Source organism: Panthera uncia, chromosome F1, assembly GCF_023721935.1.
Source record: "Panthera uncia isolate 11264 chromosome F1, Puncia_PCG_1.0, whole genome shotgun sequence".
NCBI lineage: Eukaryota > Metazoa > Chordata > Mammalia > Carnivora > Felidae > Panthera > Panthera uncia.
The window spans coordinates 61,596,216-61,608,824 of record NC_064813.1 but is presented as its reverse complement, the minus strand read 5'-3'; the positions used below and the strand labels follow the sequence as shown (position 1 = coordinate 61,608,824).

Sequence of the window (12,609 nt, the reverse complement as noted above, 5' to 3'; positions counted from 1 at the left end):
GCTCGGGTCCCGGCTCCCGCGGCCGCCGCGCGCCCCTCCCCTCCGCTCCCCTGCCCGGTCTGGCCGGCCCCTTCCCGCTGCCGCCTCTGGAGGAGCCGGTCCACCGCGGGTCACCATGCCCAGCAAAACCAAGTACAACCTTGTGGACGATGGGCACGACCTGCGGATCCCCTTGCACAACGAAGACGCCTTCCAGCACGGCATCTGCTTCGAGGCCAAGGTGAGGGGTCCCGGGGGGAGGGGGCGCTGCCCGGGAGGGGGCACGTCCGAGCGGACGCGGGGCTGGCGGGGGGCCTTAATGTTAGGGAGGTGACTTCCCTTCTCGGGACTGAATTCCCCGGGCTCCTGCCCAGAACTGCTACAGAGCAGCTGCGAAGTTTGGGCGGTATGGCTTCGCCCCCTCCTCCCACCTGCAGACTCCCCCATCCTCACCTCCCGGGACTGCTCGACTTGCCGATCCCTCCTTCCGCGGAGGAGAAGCCGGCGGGGGAGCGCAGCCAGGTCCCCTGGTTCTTTAGAATCGCTTTAGGGAAGCTCTGGTGTTATTTACCTGCTGGGATCCCTTGGGAGAGGTGTTTTCAGGAAGGTCTTTTAAAGGGGGAATGCCTGCTTCCTGATCGAGGAAAATAATACCGGAGTGGTGGTTTTTTTTTTTTTTTTTTTTTTAATTCCAGGTAACCGGGTCCAAGTGTCAGTCACTTCTTAAATGCTTGATTTGCCACGACTCCTTTGCAAGTGCCAGTCATTGAAGGGGGGAGGGGTGAAAGCTGCCCATTTGCTAGTTTTGTGGCGTAATGTTAAGTTTCAGCAGCCAGCAGGGAACCGCTGCTCAAGAATTTAGCGGGGATGACTGGAATTTTCAGGGCCGAGGCCGGAGCCCCAGCAGGTCCGTCCTTCGGGGAGGGGGCGGGGCGCGAGCCTCGGGACTGGACCAGTAGGTGCGGGATAAAGGCTGGCCCCCTGGGATGCACTTCCCCGGGGTGAGGCGGTCTGGTTTCTGCGATCCCCGCTGGGGCTCCCGCTGCCCATCACTTGGGAAGAGTGCTTCTGCTCTTTCTTTATGCCGCCCGCCCCCAAAGGTCCAGGGTTTCTCAGCGTGCCTGTCACTGATAAGTGACGGAAAGTACTGCCCCTCCGAGTGGGTTGTTTTTTTTAGGTTCTTGCTGGTTTTGAAAAGACAGTACTTCCGATGTGGAGGCAGTTTTACTCTTCGTTCCCTTTTTTTCCTTGATGACTTCGTGGATGCAGGGTGTGATTTCCGGCAAGGATGACTCTGTCAGGTGGCTTTTTCCTTCAATTTGTGAAACATCTTTGGAGTGTCTGATAGGCGCCCCATGCAGTCAGTTATCTTTAGATTTTTTTCCTTCTCCTGGAGATGTGTGACTTGGTGAATCTTAAGCTTTTTTTTTTTTTTAATCCCCCCGAATAACCTTCTCTCAGCCATATTTGCTAGCGCTAGGACACCCCCTGCCCCCCCACCCCCCGTCAAACCCTGCGTGGGTTGCACAGCTGAACTGCTGGGTATGGCTGGGACCAGAGTGGGGCTGTGGCCGAGATCTTATCTTGCTTCTCCGGGAATAGACCTGGTTGGTCTAAGATGGGGTGTTTGGGTTAATTTTTGTCGAGGCCTGTTGCTTTGGTGAGCAAGTTTTTCATGTTAAAGTATGAAATTTTCATCACGGTCATCACTCAGGTTTCTTGGATGTACTGAAACTGGGGAATTGGCTTCGCCTTGTGTGGCTCACCAGTGCTCCACAAGAATGAGGGCAAGAACGGGGATCAGAATTAAAGTGTTCTAAAAACCTTTTTATGCAACATAAATAAACAAGTACATAAAATAAATCCCTTTTATTCTTTTCTCAGTCTCTGCCTTTGGTCCCAACTGGGTCTCAGAACCCGGTATGCGTAAGAATCACCAGGTGAGGGGACTGAAAAGTCTGATTCTTGCCACCCCCCCCCAGTCTAATTTGCTACATCTGGGGAGTTGGGGAGCCTGGGACTGTGTACCTTTAATGAGCATTCCAGGTGATTTAATGCAAGTGACTGGGACCAGACTTTGAGAAGCATGGGGCTTGAGGCTGGCCTCCAGCTGGCTGGATCTTTACCTTCACTTTCCCCATATGCGGTTTTTTTTTCCTAAGCGAACGCCTGGGGGGCTGCATGACGTAGTGCCGATCGTTAGTAACTTCCCTGGGTTCACTCGCAGTGGTGCTTGATTAGAGGGGGTTTCACAGTTGGTCCAGGCGGTGTTCCCAATGCGGACCTGAGACCTAGGGGACCAAGGAGGCCTGCTCTGAGTTCTGCAAGGTAGAGGAGCGAGGGCGGGGCTCAGAGCTGGATCTTAACCCCCAGCCCTTTGTAATTGACGCTGGACGCCAGTACCGTCAGACCCGGTCAGTCTAGACCTGAGTAGAGGTGGAAGCGGAAGCTTTTCTGTCCCGTGGGCTAGCGCCGCCTCTGGTTGGTTTCCGCCTCCCACCAGAGCAGTGTCTGTGGGCCTGCGTGGTCCCTGGGATTTCAGGGTTAAATCCACACCACATTCGTCTCTTGTTTTGGAAAATCACAGGCTGTAAAATGTAAATGTATTCTTGCTGCCTTGTCAGATACCCTTGGAAAATGAGCCCATGTCTTTCTGTCCCAAGGGCTGGCAGCTTTTCAGAATCAACACAGGGTGAAGTGACTGTTTGGATGGATGCCGCTCATTTTCAGGGTTCTGCAGAGATTTGAAAGGTTGCGGCTGGGGTTGAAGGGCGTCTGGGAGTCAGAGGGTCTGGGCACTTACAAACAACATCGTGCATTATTAAGCGGAATCGTGTAATTCTTACCCCTTCCCTAGAGGTGGGTCTCCTCATGTCTTATGAATGAGGATCTAGGCTCAGGGAGGTTGTTGCCTGCTTTGGTGCACACAGCTGTGGATGGCAAAGCCAGCATTTCAACCTGGGAATTTTGGCTTCAGACTCCCAAAGGTAGTGCTTATTTAGTCATTTTTATGGAGTGTTCACTCTATGCCGGGCAGTGGCCTCATTCACAGCTCACTGGTGGGGCATCCTCAGGCTGCTGGCCTCTTGGACTCTGATGTAGGAATTACTTAAATTTTTAATGCTGGGCTGTTTCCAGATGTCCCCATGGACTGGTAGTGGCTCCTGAGGGATCACCTGCGTTCCGTGTTCAGCATGGGTGCCTTGCCCATTGATCATTGCTGGTGGGTGGGTGGTAAAAATCTCACTCACTTTGTATGGCCCTTCTGGACCGGCCTCTCCCTTTCCCGGGGTGTCTTCCTGGTGGCCAGTGCCATCTCCTGACTCTCTCCCCTTGCTGGGCGAGGAGGAGACTGCTAATGGTTTTGGCACAAAGAACAATACAAGCGTTACTAACATAGTTATGGCTTCCATTTGTAGGTGATTTTTGATTTACATGGGACTTTCCCATACAAAGAGTTTTCTTCATGTAGAAACAGAAACATTGGTTTTATCTCCATTTCTCAAATGAAAAAAAAATTGGGGATCAGAGGGATTAACTTGTCTATAGTCACAGAACTGCTAAGACAATATGATTAGAGCTGGTATTTAGTGAGCACTTACTATGAGCCATGTAGCTGTCCCCTCTGTTAACCATCCAGTACTTTTGTCTCCTGGTCCACGGTTCCTTCTGATGCTGAAGTAGTTGCCCCTCTAGATCCACAGCACCGATGGCCTCGCCCGTTGTCACAACTGGATAGCACTTTAGTGCACCTGCAACAACCTTCTCATTTTACAGATGAGGAAATTGCAGTCTAGGGGGAAGTCGTTGACCCAGGGTCACCTGGCTAGATGCGAACGGGAACCAGGACTCTGGCCTAGTTTCCTGGCTTCAAGTTAGTTTCAGGAATCTGTTGCCACTTGACAAACTACCTGAAAACTCAGTGGCTTAAAACAGTATCTGTTTAATTGGCTCATGATTCGTGGGCCAGGAATTCAGGCAGGACTTGGCTGGGCCGTTCTTATGTCGACTGGCTCACTCATTTGGCTTCATGGCTGGGCTGGGCTGGAAGGTCCTAGAAGGTATCACTCACATGGCTGGTCCTCCACGTGATGGTTCTCTCCAGTGGGTAGCTTGGATGTCCTCACAGCCTGATGGTGCTTGTATTTGGCAGCTGGCTTCCAAGAGAGAGTGTTCCAAGCAGGGAAGGTAGAAGCTCTTAGGGACGGGCCTCCAAAGTTACAGAGGGTCGTTTTTGTATTCTGTTGGTCAAATCAGGCCACAGGCTGGCTCAGGTTCAAGGGAAGAAATGGACTTCATTCTTGGGGGGGGTATTAAGGTCACATCGCAGGGGTGCCCATGGGGCGGGAGAGATTGCCGAAGCTGTCTTTGGGTCATGGTCTGCCACAAAATTTTGTGTTCTTTTCCCTCTGCATACACCTTCTCCAGTGTTCTGAGTGTTGAGGACCTTGTCTCCTGCTTCTGTGTATAGCCCCCTTCCCCATTATCAGGAACCTACATAGCCAGCAATAATAAATCCTTTGTCAAGTGCGAGAAATGTCCAGTTGTAGAAAGTCTGAAAGCAGTAAGTATATATCGTCACCCTGTGGAGTGATTTTGCAGTTTGGGAGCTCTTGGTCAAATCTGAACTCAATTCTGTGGCCCTGTTTCCTTCCCTCCTTGCTAAATGGCTTCACTGGCTGGTGTTTTCCATGATGCGGATTTTAGAGATGCCGGTAACCCTGAACAGCATGCTGTTGGGAGGGCTTCCAGATTAGGACATAACGTTATTGGCTCGCCATAAAAGGGGTGTTCTGACTCACACTTGAGCCTGCAGCGTGGTAAAGGCTCCCATCGACTTCACTATATCCTGGGTGTGTGAACTCTGCCTCCAGGGTCCTGTTTTTCTAGGGTTCTGGACCAGCGGGGATCCAGATGCAGGGCCTGCTGTATACACGGATAGCATCATGGTTTATTTCACCTTCTTGTGTATTTGTCCAGATGCTTTCAAACTGATTGTTATTCATTTATTTTTTTTAAACCAAGGTGACCTCCAAGATAGGGCTTGAACTCACTGCCCCAAGATCAGGAGTCCCATGCTCTACGGATGGAGGCAGCCGGGCGCCCCTCCTGTTGTTACCTTCTCCGACCACTTTTGGGGGGCAGTAAGTCTCAAAGATACAGCGCTGCTCTGAAATGATGCCTTTTTTTTTTTTTATGCGTCAAGGTGTCCCAGGGTGTTTTTCCACAGCTGGCGTTGGGGATCTGATGGGCAAGTCTATTTCTATCTACCTGGCCATACATTTCATGAATTGATGGCTTTCGGTCTGGTCTCCTTGGCCCCAAACGTCCCAGTTGTTTTAGTGATGCGAATCGTGCAGCCACACGGAATTTGACCTTTGCCACAGTCATTACCCCCAAGACCCTAATCAGACGCACTGTTTATTATCGCTTACTCATAATGCTGCTACTTCCAAGAACTCAAACTTTCAGAATGCTTTCTTTGACTATAATTATCTGCCTCCTCACAGCCTCATTGCCTCAAGGCTGCTTTTAGCTCCTCAGTGACCTCGCCGTCCTTCTTCCTTCCTCTTTTTGGAAAGTGAGCTTCCTTTCCCCCTGCTTTCTGATAGCTTTATGGAGACATAATTCACACACCACACAATTCACTAACTTAAAGTAGACAATTAAGTGGTTTTTAGTATATTCCAGATACGTGTAACCATCACTGTAGTCAATTTTAGAATATTTTCATCACCTCAAAAAGAAGCCTCTGGGGGCGCCTGGGTGGCTCAGTCGGTTGAGCGTTCGACTTCGGCTCAGGACATGATCTCACAGTTTGTGAGGTCGAGCCCTGCATCGGGCTCTGTGCTGACAGCTCAGAGCTTGGAGCGTCTTCAGATTCTAGGTCTCCCGCTCTCTCTGCCCCTCCCCTGCTTGCACTCCATCTCTCTCTTTCTCCAAAAAAAAAAAAAAAAAAAAAAGAATAAACAAACAGAAAAGGAACCTATATACCCTCTGGTTATAATCCCCCTACCCCTCCATCCATCCCAGCCCTAAGCAACCATTAATCTACTTTCTGTCTCTAGAAAGGACATTTCGTATCAGTGGGATCATAAAGTATGATTTATGTGTGTGCACATGTGCGCATGACTGGCATCTTTAACTTAGCATAGTATTTTCAGTCCATACTGCCTGCGTCAAAGCCTCATTCCTTTTTATGGCTGCATAATATTCCATTGTACGGACATACCACAATTTGTTTATCCACTCATCCATCGATGGACATTAAGGTTGTTTATTTTTTTTTAAGCGTATTTATTTTGAGAGAGAGACCGAGAATTCCCAGCTGGCTCCGTGCTGTCAGCGCAGAGCCCATCGTGGGGCGAACCCATGAAACGCGAGATCATGACCTGAGCCGAAATTGACAGTCGGATACTTAACTGACTGAGCCACCCAGGTGCCCCAAGGTTGTTTATGCTCTAGCTACTGTGAATACTGCTTCTGTAAACACTGGTGTACATGTTTCTGTAGGGAGGTATGGCTTCATTTCTTGTGGGTAGATAAGTAGGAGTGGAATTGCTAGATGTCGTAGTAGCCAGGTTTAACCATTTGTGGAACTGCCAGGTGGTTTCCAGCATGGCTGCACCTTGGCCACCAGCAGGGTTTTGGTTTCTTTACATCCTCACCGACACTTGTAATTGTCTGACTTTTTGATTCTAGCCGTCCTAGTGGGTGTGAGGCGCTATCTCCTTGTGGTTTTGAGTTGCATCTCCCTGATGAATAATGATATAGAACACGCATTTATTTGGCATTTATATATCTTCTTTGGAGAAACGTCTGTTCAGATCCTTTACCCATTTTTTGGGTTGTCCTTTTAAAAAAAGTTACTGAGTTGCGGGGTGGCTGGGTGGCTCCGTTCGTTGAGCGTCTGACTCTTGATTCTGGCTCAGGTCACGATCCCAGAGTGGGGAGATCAAGCCCTACATCGGGCTCCATGCTGGGTGTAGGAGCCTGCTTGGGATTCTCTCTCTCTCTCTCTCTCTCTCTCTCCCTCTCTCCCTCTCCCTCTCTCTCTGCCCCTCCCCACTTGCTCTCTCAAAATAAATAAACTTAAAAAAAAAAAAAAAAGAAATTGTCCTACTGTTACCCTTTTCTGTCTTTGTGCTTCCTGAGTTTTCTTCCTGCTCAGCCCGTCCTCCGTGGTCTGCTCTCTGAGCAGAATCTCCTCTTTGCTGGCTGCTCTTTCTCCGCCCTTGGACCTCTTGTGTGAGGGCTTGGTTGCTGTGCGGGTTGGCTCCTGGACCCCTAACTCCAGTCCAGAGTCCGGATCTTCATTTTCTGTTTCCTGCTCGTGGTCTCTGCACCGAGGAACAGGTTGCTGGCTCCTTCCCCTCAACAAGCTGGATAGCAAACCTCTCTGACTTGGGACTTCGGTTAGCGACCCCAGCATGCTCTCGGGTACCCGGGCCTGATACTTGGGAGCACTGCCTGGACCCTTTCGTATAACAGCCGAAACTCACTGGCTGTTCACTGGGTCCCTACCGTGGCCAGGCTATTCTCTCCGCTAGCCTCCACATGAAGTCAGTTGCCGTGTTCTTGAATCTTCTCCGTGACCTCCATCCACGCACCTCCGCCCATTCCATCCTTTCCCACCTCTGGCCGGTTCACACTCTCACCGCCTCTCCCCGGACTGTTTGAGTAACTTTCTGGAGGCTTCCACTTGATCCTATAAACTTGTGCTCTGGTAATTTTCCCGAAGTATAATTATGTTGTCCCTCCTCCTCCAAAACACAGTGAGTTCCTAGGCCTACTGTATTAGGTCCTGATTCTTAGCATGATATTCAGCGCTCTCTGTTTCTGAATAATTCCCTTTATCACCCTGTGCTCTGACCCAATCAGAGCACACCCCGTTCCCTAGGCCCCCTTGTCACGTCCCACCCAGTGTCACTTGGGGTGGATGTTACCAGCCCCACCTCTGTGTGGAAGGGACTGACCAGACCCCACGGTGGTGCTGGGCTGCTTACTCTGATGTTTTTCTCTGCTTGTCGTCATCGGGGGCCCTGTCACTCTGCCCCCCAATGCCTGTACCTTCTGCTGTGCTCAGGCAGCGACTTGCGTATAGAATGTGCATTTGGAGGGAAGGAACATGATTCCTGGGATGTTCACTACGAGGACTGCCAGGAGGGCCCTGCTGTGAGCCCAAGAAATGCATTTGCCTCAGCTGGCTCCAGTCCCCTCTCAAGCACAGTTCCCGTGCTTTTTGCCTGGGTCCCTGGGGACCTCAGGGCCTCCCCGGCCTCCCAGGACGCATCCTTACTCCCACCTCACAGAGCGGCTTTTCCTCCCAGGGGAAGTGCCGAGTAAGCATTTTTTTCCTGCATTAAATGGAATTCCTGTGATGGGCGTGCGGTGGAATTAGAATCTTTGATTATGGAACATATGGCCAGTTTCAGGAATACCTAATTGCCATTTATTAGTAAAAAAACATATTTGCAGCCCGTTGTGTTCTCATTGACGAATCGACACCTTTCCCCCCTCATTCACTGTTTTGTTTCCTTTAACTTGCTCTTTGGTAAGTTTGGTGACATGAATTTGGTTGACGTGCGGCATGGCATGGATGCCGGAACCAGACTGTCTTTGGGTTCAGATCCTGGCCCTGTCTTGCTGCGTGACCCCGTGGGAGTTACTTAGCCTCTCTCCTGTGGTACCCTGGTCTGAACAAAGAGGGTATGAATACGTACCTTCTGGGGTTCACGAGTAAATGAGTTACACGTGGAAACGCCTGGTGCTGTGCCCGGCCCAGGCCCGGCTGCTATTTTTATTGTTACTTCATCCGACAAATTGCACCTTAAATTTCATGTGTGTTTCATCTGGTTGTAATCTGTGGAGTTAGCAGATTCATTCTCTGATAAATCAGAGGCCTCCTGGTGCACCATCCCCGTTCTGCACACGGGGTAAAGATCCAGCCAAGTCGGCCAGAGTGCTTCTCAAAGTTGCAACTCAGGCAGCGTGACTACTTTGTGGGCTTAAAATAGCTGTCAGCCTCCTTGGGAGGGAATAAAGAAGGGTTAACTAGCTCCTGGGGCATGCCCCCATCCCATGTGTTCCAGACCGTGAGCCTCGTTAGGATTAAAAACCACAGAATCTTGTTAAGTGCGGTGTGCTGTCTGTCTGCCCTGTCTCTCTCTGAAATTTCTTGGATAAATATTTCTTTAAGCAGGGGTAATCTAAGCAGAAGGAATCTCGCATCATGGGATTAATTAATATCTTGTGATGCTTACATTTCCCTTTGCAATTTTTCTATTCAGCATCATGTTTCCTTTTAAGCACCAGAGCAGCTGGTTTAAAAGTTACTTACAATGGCACTTCCAGCAAGTTCCGTGCCCAGAGTGTCGGAACGCTTCAGACCCCTACGCCTCTCCCGCTGCGGGCAAGGCAGGTGGTTTGGTGCATCGCTTCCCGGAGACTTGTGTGTCTTACACCCTTGTGGTCCATCCGTGAGAACTGAGGGCCGTGGCTTCTCCCCCACATACTCTAGAGGCTACGGTGCTTTCCAGGAGACCTGGTGAAATGATCGGCCCTGAGAGGTGAGGGAGACCTGGGACTCCCTACTAAGGGGTGTCCGGGAAGGGGGCACTTGCCACCCAGTGCGCCCTGTGTGCAGAAGAGTCTGAGCTCCCTTAGCCCATGTGTGAGCACGTGGGTGGGAAGCGTGTGCTTGCAGAATTGTCCCATGTTCTGTATTCTGGGTGCTGTTCCCTGCTGGCTCTGGGTGTGCATTTCTCATCTCCTGATCTGGGCTATGAGCTGCTCGAGGGCCAAGGGGATGTTCCCCCTACCTCAGCCTCGTATGGTCCGCATCAGAGAAAGCTAACAGAATCGCCATTATCACGTTAAAAGCACTTACTGGGTTCCAGGCACTGTTCACATTCTGTGAAATGGTTAATCCTCTCAACAGCTGCCTGAGTTAAGGTTCTCTCGCGGACTTTTACAGATGGGGAAGCCGAGGCAGAGAGAGAGTAATTTGCTCAAGGTTCGTAGTTAGTAATGGACAGACCTTCCAGTCAAAGCCAGGCAGTTTGGCCCAAGGCATCTCTGCATATCTTTCAAAATACCAAGAGCTAATATTTGTCAACTACCACCTTCTACCCTTGGTTCTCAGCATTTTATTTATTTTTAGCTTTTAAAGGTTTTCTTTTGAAGTAATCTCTACACCCAGTGTGAGATTCGAACTCACAACTCCGCGATCGAGAGTCACACGCTCTCCCGACCAAGCCAGCCAGGCGCCCCTCTCAGCCTTTTACGTATGTTAACTAACTTAATCTTTACAGCGGCCCGTGAGAGTAGGTGCTATTGTACCCGTTTTGCAGATGAGGAAACTGAGGCACATCTTTCTAGGTTAGATTGAACGGGCAAATGGTCATTAAAGGTGGTGGTCTTCTTGCCTGTGGCCCAGGGACTGGTCTGCTGTGTGCCAGCAGGCGATGGGCCACCTGCCGAGACCGCTCTTGTGGGCCGTGTGGCTGAGCTCTAGACAGGGACATGAGGCATTAGTGAGAGGGATAGCAGTTGAGGGGAGAGGAGCTTTGGGGGCCCTTCCTTCCTGGAGAGGGGTGTTATTTGCTGGGCTCTTGCCACGCACTTCCTGTCTAGCGATGGGTTCCTCTCCCCCCCACCCCCCTTACCACACCTCTTCCTCCCAGCAACTCCCACGCCCCCTTCCCTGCCTTTTCCTGCATTTCTGAGGCCCCCCCCCCACCCCCGCCCAGGAGACTACAAATGCTGGAAAACTTCAGCCTGGGAGCTGCTGTTGCCCTGGCTTGGAAATCTCCGTGCACAACAGAGAAGCCCCCGAGTTGTGTCTTTTTGTTCTCTCTTGATTATAAACTCTTCCCTTTTTGTTTTGGTCTCTTTGGACGGGGAGAGGCGCTCATGTGGAAGCATTTCTTTTTCTGCCAAGAGGAAGATGAATGTCTCCCAGGGGCCAAGTGACAGGTAACATAATCTCTCACTCCCGTGCTATTTCCACATAAACACACACAACCTGGACCTGGGCTGTAGCTCTCTTTGCAAACCGGCCCTCGCTGTGCGTGGATTTTCTTTTATTAAAAAAAATTTTTTTTTAATGTTGTTATTTATTTTTTGAGACAGAGAGAGACAGAGCATGAGCAGGGGAGGGGCGGAGAGAGAGGGAGACACAGAATCCGAAGCAGGCTCCAGGCTCTGAGCTGTCAGCGGGGCTCAAACCCATGGACTGAGATCATGCCCTGAGCCAAAGTCGGACGCTTAACCCACTGAGCCACCCAGGTGCCCCTGGATTTTCGTTTTTTTCAATGTGGCCGCCCAGGTGAAGCGCGTTATGTCCCGGGCGCCCGTACCCAAAGTGTGATGGAAACTACTTCTGGACTGAAGGTTATTGAAATGCGACTCTGTCCTCCTCCAGGCCCAGAATTTTGCAGCGTCTTTCAATGAGGAGAATCACCTGCAGATTCCTTTGATTAGTGAAAGCAGCTATTCTCAAACTTTGGCGTCTCTCGGAATCATCTGGAAACGAATAAAAATACGGAGGCCCAGGCTTGTTGAAGTAGTGAGAGGGCCTGACCTCTGTCTTGATCATGTTTCCCAGGCAATGCTGACAGATGCCCTGGGTCTGAAACATCGTCGCTCACTGGGGAGGTGAAGAAGGAAAAAAAAAAAAAAAAAAAGACTGATGACTGGGGGCTCCCAGCGATTTAAATCCAGCTCATACAGGAGCGCCTGGGTGGCTCAGTCGGTTAAGCGTCCGACTTTGGCTCAGGTCATGATCTCGCGGTTCATGAGTTCGAGCCCCGCGTCCGGCTCTGTGCTGACAGCTGGGAGCCTGGAGCCTGCTTCGGATTCTGTGTCTCCCACGCTCTCTGCCCCTCCCCCGCTCAGACTCTGTCTCTGTCTCGAAAATAAATAGACATTAAAAAAAATAAATCCAGCTAGTACAGGGTTGTAGCCTGGGAGTTGCAGTTTTTATGTCCTCGGTTTCTTTGCTGAGACTTTTTTTTTTTTTTTTTTTTTTTTTGGTCTCCAGCACATTAAATGAAGGCTGCCTTAAAATTTTTTGTCAGGTAATTCTAATATGTCTGTCCTCTTGTGCCGGCATCTTTTGATTGTCTTTTCTCATTCATGTTGAGGTTTTCCCGGTTCCCAGAATGATGAATGATGTTTGATTGAAAGCCGGACGCTTTGGGTATTATGTTATGAGATTCTGGATCTTAATTAAATCTTCTGTTTCAGCGAGGCTCCTCTGTCCTTGGCGGGGAGTGCTGCCTCATTACTGTCAGGTGGAGGCGGAAGTCTAGAGTCTTCTCCTGGGCCTCGGCTGACCCCACACTGGAGGCGGGCAGGAGGGCCTCACCTGCCTCGCTTATGGGGCCTCCGCTGATGCTCTGCCTTTTTTTTTTTAATTTTTTTTAATGTATATTTATTTTTGACAGCATGAGCGGGGGAGGGGCAGAGGGAGAGGGAGACCCAGAATCCAAAGCAGGCTCCAGGCTCTGAGCTGTCAGCACAGAGCCCGACGCGGGGCCCGAAGTCACAGACCGCAAGATCGTGACCTGAGCCGAAGTCGGACGCTCAACCGACTGAGCCACCCAGGCGCCCCTGATGCTCTGCCTT

General features: G+C 50.6%; 1 protein-coding gene across 2 annotated transcripts in view; it reads left to right on the top strand.

Annotated features, from left to right (window-relative positions):
- The first annotated feature begins 6 nt into the window (after positions 1–6).
- The window catches only part of LOC125925954 (carboxyl-terminal PDZ ligand of neuronal nitric oxide synthase protein-like), a 284,630-nt gene continuing 272,027 nt past the window's right edge, over positions 7–12,609 (top strand). For both annotated transcript variants that reach the window (XM_049635266.1, XM_049635265.1), the window contains exon 1: positions 7–220. In XM_049635266.1, coding sequence (XP_049491223.1) covers positions 116–220 — 105 coding nt within the window. In that variant the 5' untranslated portion in view covers positions 7–115. The remainder of the gene's footprint in view (positions 221–12,609) is intronic.